General features: G+C 39.9%; 1 protein-coding gene across 1 annotated transcript; it reads right to left on the bottom strand.

Moving 5' to 3' along the window:
- Positions 1-7,085: 7,085 nt before the first annotated feature.
- Positions 7,086-15,490, bottom strand: ubl3b (ubiquitin-like 3b). Its single transcript, XM_071457770.1, has 6 exons — positions 15,350-15,490; positions 14,668-14,778; positions 11,181-11,289; positions 10,885-10,971; positions 9,062-9,139; positions 7,086-8,605 (listed from the first exon to the last, which is right to left on the bottom strand). Exons 2-6 carry the CDS (start codon positions 14,692-14,694, stop codon positions 8,553-8,555), a joined length of 354 nt encoding a protein of 117 aa, XP_071313871.1. The 5' UTR covers positions 14,695-14,778; positions 15,350-15,490; the 3' UTR covers positions 7,086-8,552.
- Between the last annotated feature and the right edge of the window lie 5,001 nt (positions 15,491-20,491).

Raw genomic sequence — 20,491 nt, 5'->3', positions numbered from 1 at the left:
AAGCTGTAATGTAGTCCGGAGAGGCTCGGTGGACTTGTGGTGTGCTGCAACCCCCACAGGCCAGCAGTGACCTCCATCTGATCCCTCACTAACTGGAATTACAGCTCCGGCTCCAACAGGCAGTGTAAAAGAGCAATGAACTGTAAAGCATTTTGATGTCTTAATGAACAACATACGCGCAGCAACAAGTCCAATAAAGGGCACCTATAAATTTGAAAAGACCAGCAGTATTTGCAGATGCCGTAGAGACCACTCCAAACACTCGAGGGCTTTCAGAGTAAAGAGAGGAGGGAGGAGGGAGCTTCACACTCAGAAAACCTTTAAAGACCAGTGTCAGGAAAAAAGCTGCGCGATGCCACCGTGTTGTAAAGAGGCAGAAATAGTAGTAACGTGTGTTTAAATGTGAATCTCACAGATCAAAAACTAAGGAAGCTGAAAGGAGGAAACTGGTCTACATTCTTCTCGGACATACAGCGCAGCACATAGACCTGGGTCAACATCTGGTGTCACTGAGCAATAATCACACACAATGTGAACACGTGAAATAATTCCACTACAAGATCCGGAGATCAGGAAATTTATTCAGTTTAATGATGTCTGGAGAGCGATCAGAGCAGGTGTCAGAGCGTGAAGAAGAAGAAGAAATCAGAGACACCTGAACACGAATCGCAGCCTTCATCCTGGATGTAGGATGAAAGGAAAAGGACTGATCACGTGCTGCAGCAGATGGAATCAATTAATGATCAATTTTCATGATTGAAAAAAAAAAAAACGCTGATTATAGTGTAATGATCACTATAATAGGCACAAACCAGATCCAAGTTGTTATATCATCACAGGTACACAAACAAAACAGGTCTGTAATCAGCGGGAGGGAGAGGGTAATGAGCGAGGCTGAATTCCTCTGGACTGTGTTCACCACGTTCTGGCCTCAGGTCTGTGAGTAATTACTTTAGTATGTTTCCCTTCATAGTTTATTTTGTGCTTTTCGTTAAAAGTGAAACTCGAGGAGCAAAGTTTGTCCAGAAGTCATTGCCCTCAAGTGACCACTTGTCCCAGAGCTAAACAATCAGGACACAGTTTCCTGAACAGAAAAACCTGACTGTAAAAAACCTTCAGTGATGTTTATGCATCATCTGTGAGCGATGTGAGATTTTTACTTTACTGCTGTTCCTGTCACCTTTAACCTTTAACCTTTAACCTGTCACTCATGGTGTTCATGACTTAGATCATTATTTTTGGTCATTATGTAAATACTTATACAGTACATACACTGGGACAAATATGTAGATTATAGGAAGGATCTGTGTGTTAATAGGGTGAATAAACTACTTTACATATATGATACATTTAATACCTATTTAATTCTTATGAAGTGTAATATTGTTAAGTCAGGGAGGTCGGTATCAGTGCCAATGCTGCAATGAAATTAGTTGGGGTATTGATTTTTAAATTATAATAGACTCAGATTGTATCTGGAAAACGAGACATTGGTCTTTAATGACCCAGCTATTGTGAAAGGACGTTCAGGCCTGATTTAATATGTACCGGGTAATTTACCCTGTGATCTAAAGTGTTTGCTTATTTTCAAATTCTTAGCTCCAAAATAAAATTCTCCAACCTCTGCACAGATGTTTTAGTAAAATAAATTAACCCCAGGTTATATCTCAGTAACAGGGACTGTGAACACTCTCACTTTCTTTAATTCCTATTGTGAATTAAAATGCAACTATTGCTAATATAAAGTGGTAATAATAAGAAGTGTTCTTTCAGTTTTCTTAGTTGTTTTCACAGTGGAACAGATCACATCGAAAAAATGACTCTTTTTACAAATGTGTTTGCTGTGGAGGAAAAAACGCACATATACGTTATACTTATATATACTTTAGAGGCAACAATTTGTTCACCATCATCATCAGGTGACAGGTTACACAAGACGTTTTAATTACCTTCCATTAATCTTCATAAGTTATCTTATGTGTGTAAAATGCAGCGTGTCCTGCTGAAAGATTAGTGTGAAAGACGAGGGCTGGAAAAAGAAATCTGAGGCGTAAACATTAGAGAAAAGGTCACATGAGCAAACGAAGAGTCAGTGCAAAGGACAATGTTGTAAACAAGTTTGGAGATAAACAAAGGTCAGAGTTCACCATCCTGATGGCCTGAAAAAAGAAACTTTTTCTGAGTTTCTATAAGCCACCAGGCAGATAGAAGCTGGAATATTGTATTTCTGCTTTGGTGAGAAAATATAAACTATTGATGCTTCCTGACTGCGACGTGAAGATGCAGAGGACATGAGGTTTGTTGTGTGGAGGCCTCTGACAGTACACGTCAGTTTTCCACCTCCTGCTCCACAGAAACGCTCAGAAATATTTGATGGTGTGTATGAACCCTGGAAGTTTCCATCTCTCTCTCCTGTGCACAGAGCTGATATTGTTGTCTAAGCCGTGGCTCTTTCACAGCGGCACGTTAGAGGCAACAGGAGACCGTCTGGTAAAATAAACAGTCAAATAAAAGGAGTTTTACCGACCCCGCCCTCACTCCTACGCACTCCTGTTGTAGGTTGATTATGGAAACACTAAGACGGCAACACTTCCCCCTCCCTTACACACACACACCTGGTCAGACGTCCCCGGGCCTCCTGGTTGTGATCCCTTCATCTGGAAACAAACAGCCGTATAAACCAGTGTCATTTTCCCAATTAGGAGAAGAAAGGAGGCCGAGAGATGAAGAGAGACAGCAGCAGCTTCTGGAGTCAGCATGAAAGCTGCTCATTTGCTAACACCCTGCTGGGTTAATTCAACCCCTGCATGAGTGTGTATGTTTTCACACTGGCCTACTGAACTCTTTCATTTCAGGCCATCGGAGGACGTCTGGTGTGGACAAATAGACTCAGAGGAATGAACACATGATAGAGCCGTGACCACACATTCACACCGCCTCACACAAAACAAAACATCTCATGAAACATGAATTAAAATGTTCATCTCTGTTTCTTTTGTTGTGCTTTCAGATTCCTGTCATTTCAACCCTCTGCAATCTGTCTGTTCCCTGGGAAATACGATGAGCATATTCTATTTACAGTAACATAACTTTATTTCTAGGTATATCACCGTGACTCATTTATGTCTGTAAACCATTATACACTTTGAAAACTGTGAATAATTAATATTTTCAGTGATTTACAGACATAAACAGGCACAAAAATGAGAAAGGCACAAAAATGAGTTGTGATAAAATCACTTTACATGTAAATAGACTTTATTGTGGTTTATTTCTTCCATTTCTCTGCTGTACTTGTGTGTTTAGGAAGTGAAACAATATTTTTTACAAACCTTGAACTTCACCATAATGATATTTTGAGTCATTATCACTAAAGGTTTGTACATTTTTAGGCGCTTGTGTTATTGTTCATATATATTTTTGGGCGTAGCTGGCAGCATTATACTTTTTTAATAAAATGAGACGATTTAAAGTTGAGTTTGTGAAAAAAAGGATAAGATGCATGTGAGTAAGAGTTTAAACAAAGATGAAAATGAATGTGCAGAAAGTTAAATCCAACCTGGATCTCAGAGGGTTAAATTGACAACAGTCAGTAGCATCAGTAGCCTTCACTCTACTGTACGTGCTTCCCCGTGTGTTTTCACAGCTGGTTTTAATATAGGAAGAACTGGCAAATAAGAAAATGGTCAAAATCCGTGAAGGGAAAAGGGATTTGATGATAAATACCCAACAGAAAATAACACATATGTTACAACCTCCTGCTGAGAGGGTGTTTGGTTATTTTCTATAATAAATCCAGTCCTGTCTCTGCATGTGTTTAAACAGAGCTGAGAAGAAACCACAGCTTCTTCATTTTATCTACACAGATCTTATTGTTCTATCCATCCACAGGTTTCCACTCGTCCCACATATTATGAAAAACAACGAGCAGACGTGTGACTGACCATTGTGAGCATCAGGTAAAGTAACTGTCTCATTCTGGGAAGTGATCACAGCACAGTTTAGATTATTGATCTTGATTATTAGACTGATTATCTGGTCTGTTCAAACGCTGACAGATGTTTTGATTTGATCCTCACTTCACTGTCACAAAGGCCTGAGGACAAAAACCAACAAATATTCCGACTTGAGAAGCTGGTACCAGTGAAGTTTTTTTTTTTTTTTTACTTAAACAATAAATCAATTATCAGAATTTATTGCAGATTTATTTTCTGTGCATCAGCTAATCGATTAAACATCTAATCTATGCAGCTCTAGTTGGTTCTGATGTTAAGTGGAAGTGATGAGGAGTAAATGGGTTAAAGAGAGAGAACTACAGTCCTTTAAAAAACATTAGTAAGGTGTGTGCGCGTCACCAGTTCAGTATCTCCTGGAACGAGCTGCTTTTGTCCTATAACACAGCAGTTTTTAAACACAAACGATCCCACTTCAGTACAGTTCGGCTCCACTAACAGTACATCTACTAGAGCTGGAAATGCTCTAAACAGCAGGACATTCTGCTGCCAAAGTGGGAGTTAAGACCTTCATATCACGCCCAGGGTAGGCCAGGTGGCTGAGAGCGAAGTCCGCCCTCCTGGGACACACAGACCAGCAGTGTATGTTGGTTGGACCGGAGCCCACCCAGGAAACTGGCTGCACGCGTGCTTTGAGTCATGTCGACGGCAGACAGCGATTCATCCTGTAACAGCAGCTCTGAGCACATCGGATTTAAGTAGCAGAAATTTCAACAGCTTCTCTCCCTGGACTCTCATTTAAAGAGCCCTGATCACCTCTGCGGTTGGCTGGACGCTGCTGTTGAGACTTCACTTTCCACTCACCTCTGTCAAACTCATGGCAAAACACAGTTCAAATAACAGCAAGTGGAAAATGTGAAGAGACACAGAATGACAAATAGTTTCAACACAATAGCCAAGTTCTGGAAGTACAGCATGTTGAGAAAGATGTGGGTTGACTGCACTTTTCCTGAGGTAACCTGCCAGTGTCAACTGGAAACCTGGACCTGTTGCAGCTCCAGGTCAGGAGCAGATTCCTGAGAGAGACCGGGGAGAAAACTGCTGAACATCAGCTCAACACAAAGTTACGACCCAGTCATAACAACAGAAAGATCACCTCCTCTGATCTGAGGGAGGCCGGGGATCTCTGTCACCAACTGTGTAGAAATACGTATCGTTTCCTTTCAGCTTGGACAGTTTAAAGCTCATACCTGGTTTTGAAACAGTAGTTAACAAATTATGAATTTATGGTTCTACTTTAACTTCCATCAATTCAAAAGCCAAAATAAATTCACATATTCCCATCCACCCTGTGTTTGTGAAAGCCTCCAGCAGCCCACGATAACCCCGACTCTACAGGCTCACAGAGGAACACTGCCACCTGGAGGGAGGACCGCTAAACTGTAGGAGTACGGCCACCTGAGCCACAAACTGTGTAACTGCTGATTCTTACTGATCCTGACCGGTGTCCAGGATTATGACTTAATAAAATGCTGGGTGTTTAATCCAGAACAATACATCATAATTTATTTGTTATATATTTATGTTTTGTATTAATCTGAATGTGTAAAGTAACTAGTAACTAAAGTTCTCAGATTAGTATAGAGACGTAAAAAAAACAATAAAACTAAAGTAGTAAAGTCCTTCAGTTGAGTACAGCATTTAAGTAAATGTACTTAGTTACTCTGCACCGCTGCAATAAGGTGACTGAAACTCCACAATTGACTCATGTGATAACAAATGAATCATCTCGATGATCAGCCGAGCAGCTACGAGGCTGAAACCCCCACGAGCATTTTCTCAATGTACATGTGGTTCATTTTAGCCATTTATCATTTATAAGCAGCACAGGAACATGTAACACATGGTTTATAAAACACTAGTGTAGTTGTAAATCCTCCTGTGGAGACCTGTAGGTGGAGGCTGATGTATTAACACAATGAATGACAACATAATAAAACTCAGCTGTAATAACAAAACGTCTCCATATGAGAAGTTGTAACTGTCACAAATTCTGTACATTAATAAACAAATGTCCTTTTAGCTGCATACAAAGACATTATAGTGTGTTATGAGCCATGTATTAAATGTTAAATACTGCTTATAAATGACATAATATGCAAAATAATATAAAAAGAGGGACAAAATTAAGTTTCCCTCCACTGAAAAATGTTTTATTTACTTCACACTCACAGAGTTTAACTCCTGTAGGTACGAGCCTGAATTCTGAGTCTGGCATCAAACTGAATCAAATCATGGTCCAATATGAGACTCACACACAAGTGTGACGTCTGAAGGAAGAAACATTATCCCCAGTAATTAAATAAACAACTTATTTTTCAAACCAGATGTAATTTTAAGACCATTTAACTTTTTTGTGGCAAAACCATGAGACCTAAATTAGTGTTCAAAGTAGAGTGGATCTTACTCGTCATGTGGACGTGTGGAGCGGATCTTATGACTTACAACAGAGCTGATTTTGATTCTGGAGCGTGCCATTGATCAACACTGCTGTCCCACAATGCTTTGCACAGAGGAAATGGAAGCTGTCCACAGCTCAAAAAAAAAAAAAAAGGAAATAAATTGTGGATGGAAGTGAGAGAAGAACAAAGATCTGGGAAAACAAAAAAGTCTTGAACCTTCACAAAAGCAGCTTCGCCTTCTTTGTCAGAGCGAAAGCAGCGTTTCTCTTCAACATATCTGATATTATTTATTCTATTTATACATTTTGTACGGTTCCAAAATTAGCACTTAATAATATACAAGTTATACTATGAAATTCAGTACTTAGTGGTTACAATTACAATTGTAATAAAATGTACCTGCAACCACTTTGAACATTGATTTCACTTTAATTCTCTGGTTCCAGTGTCTTAAATGTGAATATTTTCTGGTTTTCTTAGTCTTAAGTGACAGTAAATTTAATATCTCTTTGACCGGTGGTCAGACAGAAAACATTTGAAGGTTTTACCTTGGACCTAAAAAATAAAATAAAAATCAATCAATAATAAAAATAATCCTTAGTTGCAGCTCTGGACACAGCTTCTGTCTTTTGTTGCCTTTTGAGAAATAGTAAAAAGGAATCAAAAGATGTTGCCCTATTTAAAGATTTATTAATTTATAATACAAGCTTTTATGTAGACCACATTGCATTTTAGTTTTTACATTTATTCATACTGAGCTAAACTTCATAGCAGTGACATTGATTGACAAGAACACAAACCAAAGGACACTCAATGGAAGGAATCAAAAGGTTTCCGACTGTTTCTGAAGAAACCGCAGCCCATCAACGCTCCCAGTGCACCACCTTTTTTTAAGACCACATGCCCTCACTAGTCTTCACACATTATGCCACGTGCATCACACACCCTCAGACACACTCACACACACACTCACCCACACTAAAATTCAACAAATACCTATACACAAGATAAAAATTGATATATTTAAATTTCAATATTAATGATATTACTGAATTCCACAATAAAAGGCAAACAAGAAGTAAAGACAGCATCCAAATGAAAAGGAGGTGAAACACCACCAAAATTTTCCTTTTTACTCTTCATCCCAGTGGGAGAAAACTCTCCCCCTGCCTCGTTCTCAGTGTCCAGTAGAGGAGGGTCTCACACCGAACACACGCCACCCCTCCCATCTTCAACCGCCTCCTTCTGTCTGCCTTTAACTGGCCCGCCATGTTGGCTCCCGTTACGAGGGAACGTTGACAGTCGAGTCAAAAAAGTCACCACCACAAGTGTGAACACGGCACACAAGCAAAGCCTCTGCCTCCATCTTTTGCAAGCCTTGGTGGGAGTCGTCCCTCAGGCGTTCACGCAGCTCCTCTTAATAAAAGTCTCTTCTCCATTGGTCCTTTGCCAGGAACAAACAGGGTGTAGGTAATGGCACAAACGCCACCGGTGCTGATACAGACCGAACGGTTCAGTTAGTAAGAGGCAGAAACAGTCTGTGAGGAGGATGGCACGTTTTCTACCACTTGGGGAACTAAGGTCTGTTCATCAAAGAAAAGGTGACGCGGGGAGAGAGGATGACACAATAAACACTTCTGAATGAACAAACTGGTTAAGTGCAATGAGAGGGTTAACACCATTGAGTAAGACCTGGGGAAACATCCATGTGACTAGGAGGGAAGGGTTAAAGCCCACGCAGCCTTTAAAGCACCTCTGTGTCCATGAAGAGCGACGAGTTCCTGGGTCTTTTTCACTACGTACGACAGCTCTTTAAAACTTGTCCGGCAGCGCAGGGACTGTTTAAATGTCGTGATCTTCAAATAAAAAGGAGTAACAACAGCAAATTCTGCCGATAAAGTAAAAGCTTGGGGGGAAAAAGTGAATATATTGGCACAAAAAAAGCCTCAGACTGGACAAGAGTTCAACCAAAGCAGGTAACAGCCTCCAACCAGACTTCCTGTGATTTAATCCAAATCCACAGCTGATAGGACGACGGGCAGGAGAGAGCAGAGTGTGTGTATGTTTATATGTGTGTGTTATGTGTGTGTGTTAGGTGTGAGGTCTGTGTAGAGGGGAGGGGGGTGTTTCTGTTGCTTTACAAGAGGAGACAGCAGTTGCTCTCTGTGGTTTTTTCTCTATTCCGTTGACCTACAAAGACAGAACATCAGAGACGTGAGGGGAGATAAAAAAAAACCACCAGCTAAATCTAGAAGAAAGCCGGGATACAGACACTGTGGGATGAGGCTGACATTAGTGGCAGCAGCGACAAAGGCTCAGCACATGTGAAAGGTCAAAGAAAATGGATCACTAACCCTGGAAACACAGGTGAGTACTGACAGTTTCGGCTTAATTTAAACCTGATACGTTGGTATCTGCAGCTCGTTTCACTCAGAGAAATGAATCAACTTAATATAAGAACAGGAGTCGGCTACAACAGTTAAACTACATCATGTAACATAAACTATCAGGCGATGAGCTCAGAAATACTGAAACGAGGGATCATGTTATAGTTTTATAATCAGCCAAGTACAGCTGATACCACACGATATTTAGTTTCTCACATCTGTAAAAAATAAATAAATGAGTCAAAGAAAAGATGCTCACCATGAGAGTTGGGCTCTGGAAGAGTCTCTCTGGCAACCAAGTGCATGACGGTCGTTCGGCCCGGCGGCAGCTTTAGAGCTTTGAACACAGAAACACACCTCATGATTCTTTCTTTTTAGTTGTACTTTATTTTATCATATGAACCTATGCAGGCTAATACTATGATTATGATGTGATAAAAGATTCTATGATGAAGGACGATACTTCAGCCAAATATTTCCCACTCCAGGGTCATGAGCTTTTAATCTCTTTGCACCAGATAAACTTACACTTCAGTTTCCTCAGTTTGTCTCTGTCATCAAAACATTTCCACCATTTTTGTTATCATTATTAATGTTAATGCTTGAATCGATGTTCTTTCCTTTGCTGACAAACATTTGCCTCTTGCAAATTATTGTTTTTATTAATTCTTGGTTTTGTTAGAAAACCATTTATAAAGACTAATTGTTTGTATGTTCCTGCTGCAGAAGAAAACCTGCTCACAGTGATTTTCCTCTGTATGAATAAAGGTTTGCGTCAATCAATAAATGAAAATTCAGACTTTCAGACAAATTCCAGATGAGCAGACACAACATCGGGCTGTTATGGTGCAGTCAGACTGAATTTCTTTTCCTCGTCTTTTATATGATGAAGAGGAATGTCAGCCAGTTTGAGAGACGGGGTGGGGTCGACCTTCACTCAGGAAATATAGTTTGTTTATATTCTTTTTTTTATAAATGTTAAGCAGCAGAGAAGGAAGGATGCTGATTGGCTGTAGTGGGTGTAAGGACAGTGGTAGAAGTCAATACGAGGTAGATAAGAACCAGTGTAATTAACAGCACTGTGACTGCTGCTGTTAGCCTGCTAACTAAACTGTTTATGACCAAACCCAAACTGTTTCCTGTCCCACCTTATTTTCATTAGACCACGTGAATTTTGGTCAAACTGCAGCTTCAGAAAAGAAAAAGAGTTTTGTGCACCAGTGTTTGGCCTGCGTAGCACTGAACCACTGAACCAGTGGTCAGTCGTCAGTAAATCCCAGTTGTTGATGGCACAAGTACAACCCAGGTACAGGGCAGAGAGTCCATGAGGTCAGAAGTTTAATGGGATTAAAATAATCAAATCAGACGTGGTGCTTACACTGCTTTGTTTTTACTCAGCTGCTCATTTGTCAAACTGTGTCCACTTCAAGTTTAGGACTGTGAGCTGAAGGAAAACGACTCGACTCCTCTGGCACCTGTCACTATGACAACAAACGTGTTCATTTTGTCAAATCATGATACTAGATTAGGTCATTACCACTGTGTTTGAAGTGAGTGCAGTTTGTGCTCCAGTGCAGGTAAAGTTTTTCTTTACTTTATTGATTACATTATTTAATAAAATCCTACAGCTGCACCTCATCTCATCTCAGGAGCTCATTGACACCTCAGCAGTTTGTTTTCTGATTTCTGATGTTTATGTTGACATTAATGGACGAAAAAGTAAAAAAGACATGTTCCCATGTACAACCTCTGAACATTACAACAGTGTAGATTCCAACTGAAGTGTGTCAGATGTGAGCAAAATTTATTATTAAAATAATTTATTTTATTTAAATGTCTTTTCATCTCACAGCTTAATGACCAGATGAAATGACCTGTTTGATTGCGATTGAATTTCTATTCTCACGTCGTTTAATAACAAATGAACCATATAACAACTGAGCAAACTACAACGTGGCTGAAAGCTCCAGAAGATTTCCAGTGAATGGAACCTGTGCAAAGGATTATTTGTCAGTCCACATGAGTTTTGGCCTTCACCATGGCCAGAATTATCTTTGTGGTGGTGTCTTTGTTCAGTCTTACCTCCCAGGGTGACGTTGCCATGAAGGAAGCGTCCCTGGAAGATGAGGCGCAGTATGCTGGGGCTGCTCACCCTCTCTTCCTCCCATCCTGTCAGAGATCAGAGAGACAAGCGCATCACTCAAGGTGTGATCACATTATTTAACCTTTTCACTATAACAATATATTATAACTACGATTATTTCCACTGCAACAATCAACAGTAGTAACTGAGAATATATGAGTCACAATGACTGTGACTGAATCAGATGGACGTAATTAAATCAGTTACATATATAAACTGAAACACAAAAACGTACCTGCAGGCCAGTTCTCAAACACATGCTTGGCGATATCTGTGGCCGAGTCATTTGGGGAGAAAGTGAAGTCTTGCGTTTTCCCACTGACCAGGATGAGGCGGAGGTGCACCTACACCAACAAACAAACAGCCTGATCTAAGTCCACTGAAACGCCACGTCAGACAACACAAACACCAAACTTTTAAAAAATCCCTCCACATACCCTAACCTCTTCAGACATGAGGTGACCTTCAGAAGGCTGTGAAGAGACGGGCATTCCAGTCTAATTAGATTTATCCACACCAGATCTCCACCCTTCGACTGGGCGACTTCATCCACTGAGGGCTTACACTGAAGTGAGCCCCTGTTGCCGGAGACGACAACAGATAAGGGTGGGGCTGAGGGGGAGAACACTGGCCCTTTAGTTCCAGGGTGCTGCGAGCTCCTCTCCGGGCTGTCGGCCTAATGCGATAACCCCAGGTGTCCCAGACAGCTCTGGGCCATGTTATTAAATTTACATGGCCAGTGCGTAGCCCCGAGGGGGACTGTGCATATGTGTATGGGAGGATCTTTAACAGTGGGGCTTCCTTGAAATTTTTATCCTCTGGGCAACTACACAAACCAATCTGTCTGAAAAAAACATTAACATTAACAATAAAAAGGAGCTGCTTGTCTAAGATGCCTGGAAGGTCTAAATATTACTCTAACATCAGGAAATCCACGTGGGACAAGCCATACACCTACAAGATTAAAAATTTCACAAACACGATTAAACAACTGAAATACCAAAACAGCCTATTGTAGAAGTGCTTGATTAAATAATCAACAGATACTGGATGTGAGGGCTTTTCAATGCAGGCTTTATATTCCCCACTGTAACTGTGTTCACACTCTTTAATTTACTTTGCAGTATAGAGCAGCAGTGAGCTACAGACATAGATTTATAGAACTGGAGTCGCATCCAGGTAACTTATGTTATTTCACTGTATCTCATTACTGAACAGTGATATGTTGTTAGATTCATGCATTTATCCAGAGCAGTGATCGCATTGAGCTGAAGGTTCGCAGTGGAAGTGCTTTGTTAGATGTTTGTCAGTGAAAAGGAGAGAAACACTGAGTCTTTCTTTAACTTCCTGAATGTTGTCTTTACTCTCAAACTCCACCGGCATCAGAAACATGAAGGGGAAACTCAAGCAGCCAATCACACTTTGCAGTAGCTACATGGCATCGCTGTCAACGCCATAGCCCCGACAAATGGGCCTCCAGGGTGTGTGAGGGTGATCACGTTAATGTGGGGTGAACAGAGTGGGTGATCTGAGGACAATAACCTAAACATCACAACAAAACAACCACTGATTTCTGGGACCGAGTAGTGAAATCAAATCCATCACCTGACCTCAATCCAAACAAGCCGAAGACAAAATTCACCCGACACATGAAATGAGCAAAAACTGTTTCCACTTGAAGAAGAAAATGTATTTAAACAAACAAGGTTTAGATAAAAGTCTAAAAATGGACACCACACCCATGTACCTGCTGTACCAACAGGCTGACAGACTCTGATTACAGGAGTGATTAACCAGCCAATCGCGCCAGACTGATAAAAATCTTTACTGTTAATGTTACAATCATTTTGAACATTTCTGATATATTACAGATATTTTTGAAAGACTAAAAAGATGTTGTCTATCCAAATAAATAGCAGAGCACTTATGTGTGATGAGCGAATAACTACGCTCATCATTAGTGAAAGATTTTAAATGGTGACATTCTACAAATTTTTCCACTTATTTTATACTGTGTTGTGTTCAGCTCATGATCAAGATTGAAACGACACTCTGAACTGAATTATTAATCGGTTTTAGATCTCAGTTGTCTAATGTATGCAATATCCAGTGCTGTTCCTTATCAAACCATTAATCCATCATCTCTAATCAATCATGTGACTGCTCAAAAAAAAAAAAAAAACTCTGGAGGGAAAAAAACAAATCCCATCAACAAAATCTTTCTAGCAGGACAAGAGTGAGAGTTGACAAGTCGGAATTAATTTTCTCCGACATTTGCCCTTCTTAAAAAGGTCGAAGATGAACTTTCTTTGGTTCACAAATCACAGAGGAGAGAACAAAGAGACTTAACCACGAGGTGTGACGTCAGGGAGGGACAACCCCACTCTCTGATCTGTTTACAAATACAATCCTCCCTCGGTGGTCCTCTTCCCTGCCCTCCCCCATCTGAACCGAATAACCTCAATGTGGGGTTACATGCCCATGTCATCATTAACAAGCTTTGTCCCCATCCCTTTCACCCCCTACAAAATAAAAACAAAGTCAAATCTGCCTGGTTACCCGTGGCAACATCCTGCATCACAAATGTCAACGAGGACGTCCAGTCCAAAGAAAGATTCTTCAAACACTGTTGTGACTTTTTGGCGGGTTCACAGAGCTACCAAAGGCTTATCCATGCTTGATGTTGGTCATGTTCCTAAAAACATAACAACAAGCTAATGCTCCAGGCTGAATTACATTTAGCATCGCTGTGGTTTTTTACCTGATGTAGTTGTTCCAGATAAAACATTTAACAACATTCTTGTTTAAATATTATTTTGAGGATGTACACTACAAATATAAAAGGAGCTAGTGTTTCATGTGCTGCAACTATACATTTTATTTAATATCAGGCAAGATCTGCAAATTATTCTCTCAATTAAACAAAGGGTTGGTTGTCAGGAAATAATAAAACATATCCATCACAGTTCCTAAGAATCTGAGGTGATATCTTCAGATGTGTTGTTCTGACCAACATCTCATAACCTAAAATATATTCAATTTACAATTATATAAAACAGAAAGATGAAAATCTTCATGTTGAGAGGTCAAAACCAACAAATTTGGAATTTGTACTCCAAAAACTTATTTAAATAATTAAATGGTCATTTTCTGTCTAAACTAAATGCTTCCCTGTTATTCAGTTTACCACTTTAATATCTGACTAATTTCCCTCTTTGATAACTGATTAAATGTATTAATCAATTAGAAAAAAACAAAACAAAGATCTGCCGTTTAAAGCTTCACAAAAGCCAGCTGCCAGGAAATCTTATTCTCTGTGTAACTTCCATCATATCAGGTCTGTCTCTGAATGAGTGTTGTCCATTCCTATGGTTGGAGGGGAGGAGGGGGGCTTAGAAAGAGGGTACAATCAATTGGCGTCTAAACCTTGAAAGGAAAGTAGGGCACCGTTTTAACTGAGATTAGACAGATGGTGTTCACAGGAACAGCAGTCACTGTCCAAGCTAAGTGTTTGTGGCGTTGGCTAATCCATGATCCCCCTCCTACTCCCACCCCCAAACCCTAAATCATTTTAATTTGGGGAAACGTTTATGTTATGCTATCAGAGTGATGATGTAATGGTCCATTGCTGTATGAAAACAGCAGCCATACATGCTCCAGACCCATGGGGTCTGTGTTGACATTAGAAACTAACTTCATGAAGGTGGCAGACCCTCACTCACCATATCAAGATCCCTCTGGCTGGTCATGGCTCAGGGAGGAGATAGGCCGTGGACGTGGAGCAGAGAGGACAGGACTGGTGTGCTTCAGCTGCTGGAGACGGGGCCAGAGCCCTGACACAAACAACACACTGTGAATACACTGTGAGGCTGCTTCCCACAGCCTGGCACCGCTCATCTCCCCTGATCCATCTCACCAACATGCCGCTAACGTCAACACCTAGCGGCACAATATTATCAATCAAACGCCAAACATGCACATGATTGATCAGCCACCTGAGGCTATATAGGTAGTGAGCCAATTGGTTCACTTAACCGTGGTTTAGATAATTAAAAATAATAAACTAAGCGTATCAGCTTCAGTCTTTCCAGGTTAACAGTTAACGCTAAGCTAGTAAAGCTAGCGGGCTAACACTGCTTATGTTAGTTAGATTCAGCCACCGCTGCTAATTAGCTAGGCTGCAGTAATAAATCTGCTTTTGCTGTGAAGTGGCTTGAAAAATTGTCTCCCTCGAACTAGCACCGAGTTTCGCTCTGACAGATGTCGAAACTGAGCCGTGCTAATAGAGACGGCTTGTGCTAATGTTAGCATTAGCTGCTGTCTTAGCTGCCGTCGCTGGCTGGTTGCGGTTGTTTGGCTAGCTAAGTAAATGTGCAAAGGCGATTTTTGTCTTGTGGACCTCACCTGCATCGGATGAATATAGTGAAATTTTGCATTCAGTTGAAATGACGAATCAGAGGGGAGCGTTTTTCGTGGGGAAAATATCGAGTGTAGACGGATATCGTTGACTGTGGGTATCGGTGGCTAATGGACGGGAAGACGCCGGATGTCAGCTGGTTGTAAACACAGCGAACGACCGCAAACACTTCTGGTAGTTGGAGTCCAGAACTAGTCAGCGGCTCTGTGGCATCATGGCCGATATTACAAACAGAAGCCTTCCGTTGAAACGCTCCGGCTTCAATCTGAAACATGATTCCTAATTTGATGTATTCCTCGTATATTTAAACCTGGGAGGTTCAGTGGAGGGAAGTACCCATGTACATGTACTCAGTGATGTACTTAAGTACAATCTAGGCCTGCTTGTACTTTACCTTAATATTTCTTTTTTATGTTACTTTATACTCCTACAGCACAACACAACATTTCAGAGGGAAATATTCTACTTTTTTACTCCACTTCATTTATCTGGCAGATGTGGTTACTGTTCAGATGAAGACTTCACATGTAATAATCTCGTAAAATCCATTGTTCTGTTAAAGATTAAACCAGTGGTTTAACCCTTTTGGCTTGTGTCACCTTCAGATGTCTGTGAGTTCTTAGCACTTTCACTAAAGACTGATTTACCCTGTAACCGATGGTTTCAGTTAAATAACAGTTTGAGGCCCAACTCGGTAAAATTACCTAAAACTTTAACAAAGAAAAAAGAAAACAGTCGATAAAATGGCTCCAAATGAATGTGACATACCAAGATCAACCCTCATTAACCTTCTCACAACCCCTCACACTTCTCTGCTGACTCTTTGGAGGGGGGACCACTGGACTAAACTACCAAACTGTATATAAAGTAATTGACACTCACTCCACCTCAACCAACTACATTAGTAGAATGCTGCTTCCACATTGATGCATCTGTATAAATAATTTAATATGTCATATAATAGGATCACTCCTATATCACTGGCAGGTTTTCTGCAGAATGAGTTCTTTTACTTTAATACTTAAGTTGGATTTTGGATGCAGGAAACTTTGGATGCAGGAAACTTTGGATGCAGGAAACTTACTTCTAATTGAATATCTTTAAATTGGCTGGTACCTTTACTTAAGTAGTGAAAGAGTGGCCTAATTTTTCTATCACTGGTGAAGTCGGTACACAATATATTTGACGATAATTGCCCAAATGGCATCATACTTTGGCAATAAATTAATAAATGACCAAATAATTACATAGGAACAGTTTTGTCACAATATTATTTCCAATTAGAGAGTTTTGTCAAAGGCCAAATACTGTTTCTAACCCACGATCATGGACCCATGATCACACCTCCTACACAGGATCGACATGCTTTTTTTGTCTCTTGTTGCTGTTGTTTTGTGTCTCTTTGTGGTTATTATCCATCTCCTTGTTGCTGTTATTCATCTCTTTGTGTTTTTTTGTTTTGCATCTCTCTTTGATTGTTTGATAAACTTCACAGCAAGAAATGGTAACAGTCACTTCAAAGACCCACGATGCTGTGATGAAGCTTGAGAGCAACAACTCCCAGATTTAACATTTTTCTTTACTCATGCACCACATACAAATCATTCACTAGAAGCTGACATTCAAAAGTCCACGTGCTCACACCAAAAATGATGCAAATACATGAATACACAACCCAAATCACACACACAGTAAGCGCCTTGACTCCCTTTTACAGTGGCGCCGAGATAAAAACCTATTGACTCCATGTTTTATCATCTGAGGAAGAATCGCAGGTGGTTCCTTTGGTCTGCCGGTCGACCGGCTGGCACGTCATCCTCCCACAACATTCTTGTGGTTTCTAAATGCCACAAAAGTCAGTCATCCTGGTCTTAGTCAGTGTGTCTCAATCAAAAACAGTATCTGTGAGGATTCCTGTCTCTCAGAAATTACTCTGCTGATGAGGATGGCCAGAGGCATTATTCGACTAATGATAATAAAATGATTTGTATAGAATGATTCATATTGCAGAATAAAGGATTGAGAATATTGTTTGTTACACTCCACTTAGCATCATTTTACAAGAGACCTGTCTGAAATTTTTGTGTCATGAGTCACTAGAATTATTCTCAAGAGACAAGCAAATTAGTGAAAGCATGTGAAGAGGGTGTTGGGACAGCTGGCCTATGGTTCTTGACCTGTTGCTACAAAACCTCTTTCCATAGAAAATATTTCTAATGTAAGTATCTGGGTATCTGGCTGATGAATGTAGAAGCTGCCTCCATCCAATTGCATGAATTGAACTGAACTTACATCTCAAATAAAGTTGTGTACATGGAGCTGGTGTACAAATAGTATATATACATGTGACATGAAAACAATGGAGAGTTTAGCAGACAGGTAGAGTGTTTGGACAAAACACTCAAAAGGTTCAATAAACTGGCAGCATTTAAATATGGAGACTGAAAGTTCCTGCTCAACCAGGTTATCAAATTTTAGTCTTGTGCAACACTGATTGGCATCAGACCAAGGGATTAAAACCAGAGGGATACAAGAAATTCAGAATAGGCTGAAATCTCACGGTAGCCGACTCCTCTCGTGTGCAACTTTTACAATAAGCTACAGGCCGAAGGCTCCTCATCTTCATCAGATCCTCAGTTTGTGCAGCTAAATTACACTTCACCCTAACAGCACTTCAACATAAAAATTCAAAATGTGTTTAGTTTAAATCTCAGCGTTTGCATATTCAACCTCAACCTAAAGCCTCTCATTTTCATCCAGATTGTCTGAGCTCACATCTGAGTGAGACCAGAACAGTAAACGCTCATCAACACAGAGGAGATCACTGCAAAAACACGCCACAGCACTGTGGTGGGTCCTGCCCAGTTCCTGGTTACCTGCAGACAGCACATGCTCTCTGGTTTCTGATGTTGATCCCACACCCTGAGCCATCAGGTTAGTCATAGTAGAGCAACAGGAAAACTGGGTCCACACTATCAGACACCTGGAGCCATTGCACATTTTAAACAGGAAGCCAGCCTTTTTTCAGCCATGACTCAGAGGAACAGTGCATGTGGTATTTAAAAGCAAACTTTAGACCTTCAGAGAGAGATTTAGCTTTTATAAGCTTATTTAATAAATGGTTTATAACATACATCTAACTACAGCTTTTGCTACTGACCTAATTCAGAAAACTCCTTAAGGAGGAAACCCTTTGCTGCAGATATGGGAAGATGGTTGCTCAAACACTGAACAAGTATCTACTGCACCTGTAATGTCACTGTTCACTAGGTTCCTGTCATCCAAAGGCCCACACAACAAAAAACCACACAGACCATCATCAGAAACCCTGTCATTTCTGAGACACTTGAACTGAGTCACACTCAAGTATGGTAACAAAAGTCTGCAACCAAGCTATATCTTCATGTTATCACCTAAATTCAAGGAAATCTTCAGTCAAGTCTCAGATCTTAATTATACCTTGAAAATATAAGAACAGTGACAAGTTAACAATAAAACTAAATGTCCTGAGTTTAACTACTAAACTATGTCTAACAGGATATAAATTACTTTAGTACATTTAGTTCAATATATTTTTCAAAGTCTACAGTGTAAATCAGCAACATTTTCACTGTAAAACAGTCTAGCTCATGTCTTCTGACACTAGTAGAATGTTTTTAATAAATGAAATGTGACTTCTTGCGCTCTCCCTGCATTTCCTGTCTGTGTCTCTGCACTCACTCACTACAAATAAAGGCAAAAACAAGAAAAAAAAACTTCACATAATTTTATTAATTGCCTTTTTTTTTTTATTTTACAATAATTTGCTGTATATTAAAACCAGGTCATATCCCAGACCTAGAGTATGTGGTTCCTTTCCTGGTCTATATAATAACATTAATAATATAATATGTAATGTAATATAATAAAACTGAAGACATAAAACAGTGTTAAACAATGCTGGTTGTGTTAGGACGTACAGACACCGAGACGGGACAGTACGTACGGACACTGGGACTGTAAAACAATTTATGACAGTTTATGACATTTAACAATGTAGTTACAGTGACAGTGTGGGAGGCCATGTTTAAAGAGTTCATCACATATAAGACACTGTGGTGGAGTAATATGAGGTGATGTTTGGTTGGTGTGTGCGCTTGTGTAAATGCAAGACAGACAACCAGTAAATTACAAATAAGAGGAAAAAATGGACCAAGGAAGATGGAAGAAATAAAATATTGCACTAAAAAGACTTGAACTTTTGAAGATAAACACTTTATTTTCTAACTCTGACGACTAAAGCTTCATATTAGGAGCAGATAAACCTTTAAATACATTTTTGTGAGGAAGGAGGAATTACACTGACGCGGCCACAGGAGGAGGTCTTCTAATGTCCAGTATGAACAGGAGGTGTGATCACAGCAATAAGTGTTTCAGTGGTCACATGGGCAACAGACAGAATTTAACATTTGTGAACCTGTGAGAAAGGATTGGGTGATGATGGATAGAGCTGACAGTGATATTAGACTATGAATTACCCAAGACATGTGTGGTGCTATATTTAGGTAGTCTGGCACAAGATAATGCACAGCATGAGCACTGATATCTTTTTATAGCTCTATTAGTGGCACCCCTTCGGCTCTGAAACCCTGGCTGGACAGAGCTGAAGAAACATATGATATGGAAAAACTCACATTATGACTTTTGACAGTTAATTAAAAAATGTATTAAATACATCGCAAAGTAACTAGACTGAGATATTTTAAGTTGTATTAAAAGTTGTGTGTCTCACTCACACCAGTTGTGTTTGTTCTGTAATACTGATGTGAAAGGCAAAGAAATCTGTTTTTTTTTTTTTAAAAGAAAAAGTGTAAACTTATCCTTTAATGTAACAGCATCACTAATAGTAATAATTATCGGTATATAAGAATATATTAATTAAAAGGGACAGCAAGTATTTTTACTGTTGCTGATAATATGTGTGTATTTTTACTTGAACAGGATTTTGAATCTACATTCTTTTACTTGTAGTATTTTTGTACTGTTTTACTGATACTTTTAATGAAGTAGACGGTCTGAGTGCTTGTTGCACCACTGACCGGTAACACCGTAAATGTCCTAAGTGCACCGGGGGATTAGCCCTTTCGTAA

The sequence above is a fragment of the Trachinotus anak genome, unplaced genomic scaffold (genome assembly GCF_046630095.1).
Source record: "Trachinotus anak isolate AG129_WGS33_773 ecotype Australia unplaced genomic scaffold, CSIRO_AGI_Tana_v1 ptg000021l, whole genome shotgun sequence".
Taxonomy (NCBI): Eukaryota; Metazoa; Chordata; class Actinopteri; order Carangiformes; family Carangidae; genus Trachinotus; species Trachinotus anak.
The sequence above is the reverse complement of the archived record's forward strand: the minus strand, read 5'-3'. Positions and strand labels throughout refer to the sequence as shown.

Excerpts from the sequence above, each read along its gene's own strand:
- ubl3b (XM_071457770.1), bottom strand. The coding sequence starts at position 14,694 with ATGACCAGCCAGAGGGATCTTGATATG. Across the intron at positions 10,972-11,180 it reads GTTTGAGAACTGGCCTGCAG|GATGGGAGGAAGAGAGGGTG; the intron begins GTACGTTTTTGT and ends GATCTCTGACAG. Across the intron at positions 9,140-10,884 it reads TGGCAACGTCACCCTGGGAG|CTCTAAAGCTGCCGCCGGGC; the intron begins GTAAGACTGAAC and ends CTGTGTTCAAAG.